The sequence below is a fragment of the Quercus suber genome, unplaced genomic scaffold (assembly GCF_002906115.3).
Source record: "Quercus suber isolate HL8 unplaced genomic scaffold, Cork oak 2.0 scaffold_95, whole genome shotgun sequence".
In the NCBI taxonomy this organism is placed as follows: domain Eukaryota; kingdom Viridiplantae; phylum Streptophyta; class Magnoliopsida; order Fagales; family Fagaceae; genus Quercus; species Quercus suber.
In genome coordinates this window covers 1,074,200-1,076,859 of record NW_027069560.1, presented here as the reverse complement: position 1 = coordinate 1,076,859, position 2,660 = coordinate 1,074,200, and the positions used below count along the sequence as shown (strand labels likewise).

The window sequence follows — 2,660 nt, the reverse complement described above, 5'->3', positions numbered from 1 at the left end:
ATCTCTCCCATCAAAAAAATAATAATAATAAGGCTCTCCTCAGCACCTCCTCTCTATCCCCAGCCCCAGCCCCAGCCCCAGCCCCTTCCAAAAATCACCCCCACAACAACAATCACTTCATTCCAAACACACCCTAAAAGTAAACATTCTAGAAATAACATGAAAATATTATCATCCAATCCACACAAACAAAAAATACAAATGACATCACAAATTAAGTAAAAAATGTATAACGGAGTACGAGACAATTAATGACACAAACATAGCTAATTTGAAAACCCAAGTCAGATAAGAATTTATAACATGACATCTTCTACTTCAAAAATTGCAGCAAGGCAGATGTACCAGAAACATTGTAACAAAATGCTAAAGAAATTTAACTGCAACTCAACTGTCCCATGGTTTTTTCAATATAAATAACCGCATTTCAATGCTTAATACTTGATAGGTGCAATAACTTCGAGCTGGGGGCCAAGCTTCTCCTCAGCAGTCTTCTCAGCTTTAACCCTCAATTTTGTCAACTGCTTCTTCCTCTCATATGCAACCTGAGCTCTTTCCTTTCTCTTCCTCTCAAGCTCCTGCAGGAGCAAAGAGATTCACAAGCATTAGAAAGCACTCACACAACCATTAATTAGTCAAAGAAGAACAATCACTTAATAATGACTGCATAATATGCAGACAATGTTAACCCTGCCAACACAAATACAGCAAGAAGAGATTCAAATATTGCTTAGTATTTCTTTCTTTTTTCTAAACATTATCCAACAAGTTACTCAGCATCGACATTTAATTGGGGAATCAACAACTATTATAACATATCAATATCCAAGAAAATGCCCATATGAAGGCAAATAGCAAAGCTATTTCAATATGGTTAAAGATATTGTTGAGAAAAAATGCAAATATCTAAAATAAGAATAGTCATAAGAAATTGACTGAACCCAGAAGAACATAGTTCAAACTGGAGTTGGGTAATTGGAAATTTTGAACAAAAAAAGAGTATTCATGATGACTTAAACAACAGGATAAATCCTCTTTTTTGATTAATCACAATTTCCAAAATAAAAAACAAAGCACCGACACCAGTGCCACCATGAATTGGAAATGTAAAGCAACAGAACACATTAAAAGAAGTAAAATAAGACAAGGCAAACACCTCTTTACAATGTCATCTCCCAGTATCATCCACAATAAAATTAAATATTATGGAACATGACACAAAGAACAGTATAGTAATTGTTATGCTTTAAATGTAGATAAAATGCATTAAGAAACTTATATATAAAGGTAAAACTATGCCACATATGTATGTATTATTAGCAGAACATCTGACAAGGCAAAAGAAATCTACAAAGTCGAAACAAAAAGACTGACTGACCTTAATAGTGTCATAGTGGTTCCATCCAACCTCAGATGAAAGCTTGCCCAACAAACAATACTTATGTCCAGCCTGAAGCCTCAAAACCCTGTGTTTATTATAAATATATATATTTTTAGAAAGCACAAGACAATTAATTAAAACATTTGAAAAATATAGAAAAGAAATGAAAAGAGAGAGAGAGAGAGAAGGAAACAGACTTGAGAGCATCGGGAATGACCATCCTCTTGATCTTATCATATGGTGGTGGAATCCCCTCGTATGCCTTAAATCGAGCAAGCGCAGCAGCTCCACGCTTGGTCTTGTGTGGAATCATTCTACCAAAAAAAAAAAAAGTAGTGAAGAACTATAGAGAACTTTGGTTGATTATTGACCAAGGGAAAGAATGGGAGAAAAGAACTTCTATGCATCAATCACACCCGGCGAATAATAATAATAATCAAAACTCATATTATATATTAAAGAAAGAAAGAAAGAGATTGAGTATGCGTACCCACGAATAGTGCGCCATAGAATCTTAGCAGGAGCGCGGAAATGGATGGGACCATGAGAAGGCTTAGTGTTCATGCGCTTACGGAGGAATCTCATGTATTTCATTTTCTGGCGAACAAGTCCTCCTGAGATACAGATCTCTTCACATCTAACCACGACCACTTTTTGTCCGTTAAGCAGCTCCTTAGCTATGATAGACGAAAGTCTACCAAGCATATGGTGCCTGGCATCCACCACAACTCTCTTTGCACAAATACCAGACCCCGAAACCATTTTCGCTTGACTAGAGAAGTTTTTCTTTCTGACTGAGTGGAGAGGCTGCTAGGGTTTTGGGACTCCACCATTTTATATATAGTCTCTTCCTTTTAGGGTAAATTTTTCGATCAGATCGGACGGCTACCACGCGTTCACCATGGGCCCAACCCACCCACTTCAAAGCCCAATTTTAATTTTGCATAATGTTTTGTTTTATATTTGATCATATGGGCTTGGGCTTACAGTGCTTGCCCATACCTCTAGTGAACTTTAAAAAAAAAATAAACGCCGTTACTTTTTTTATTTCCTCTCCCCCTCTCTTCTCAGTTCTCCATCTCAAAATTCCATCTGTAACGGAACCTTAGCCACGGTGAAGCCCATAAATTGGTCACCAGCATCAAGAACACCACCAATAAAAATCTCGGATTTTATTTTCATTTAACAATAAATATAAAAAAATTTAGATAGTTGTCACGTTTCAAAACAATGTTGAAAAGTAACGTCTCGAGTGTCTAAGGCTGCGTTTGTTTTGGGT

At 36.5% G+C, this 2,660-nt stretch overlaps 1 protein-coding gene across 1 annotated transcript; it reads right to left on the bottom strand.

The window, feature by feature from the left end:
- Positions 1 to 252: 252 nt before the first annotated feature.
- Positions 253 to 2,204, bottom strand: LOC111986770 (large ribosomal subunit protein uL13w). Its single transcript, XM_024018450.2, has 4 exons — positions 1,872 to 2,204; positions 1,579 to 1,695; positions 1,379 to 1,466; positions 253 to 578 (listed from the first exon to the last, which is right to left on the bottom strand). Exons 1-4 carry the CDS (start codon positions 2,141 to 2,143, stop codon positions 435 to 437), a joined length of 621 nt encoding a protein of 206 aa, XP_023874218.1. The 5' UTR covers positions 2,144 to 2,204; the 3' UTR covers positions 253 to 434.
- Between the last annotated feature and the right edge of the window lie 456 nt (positions 2,205 to 2,660).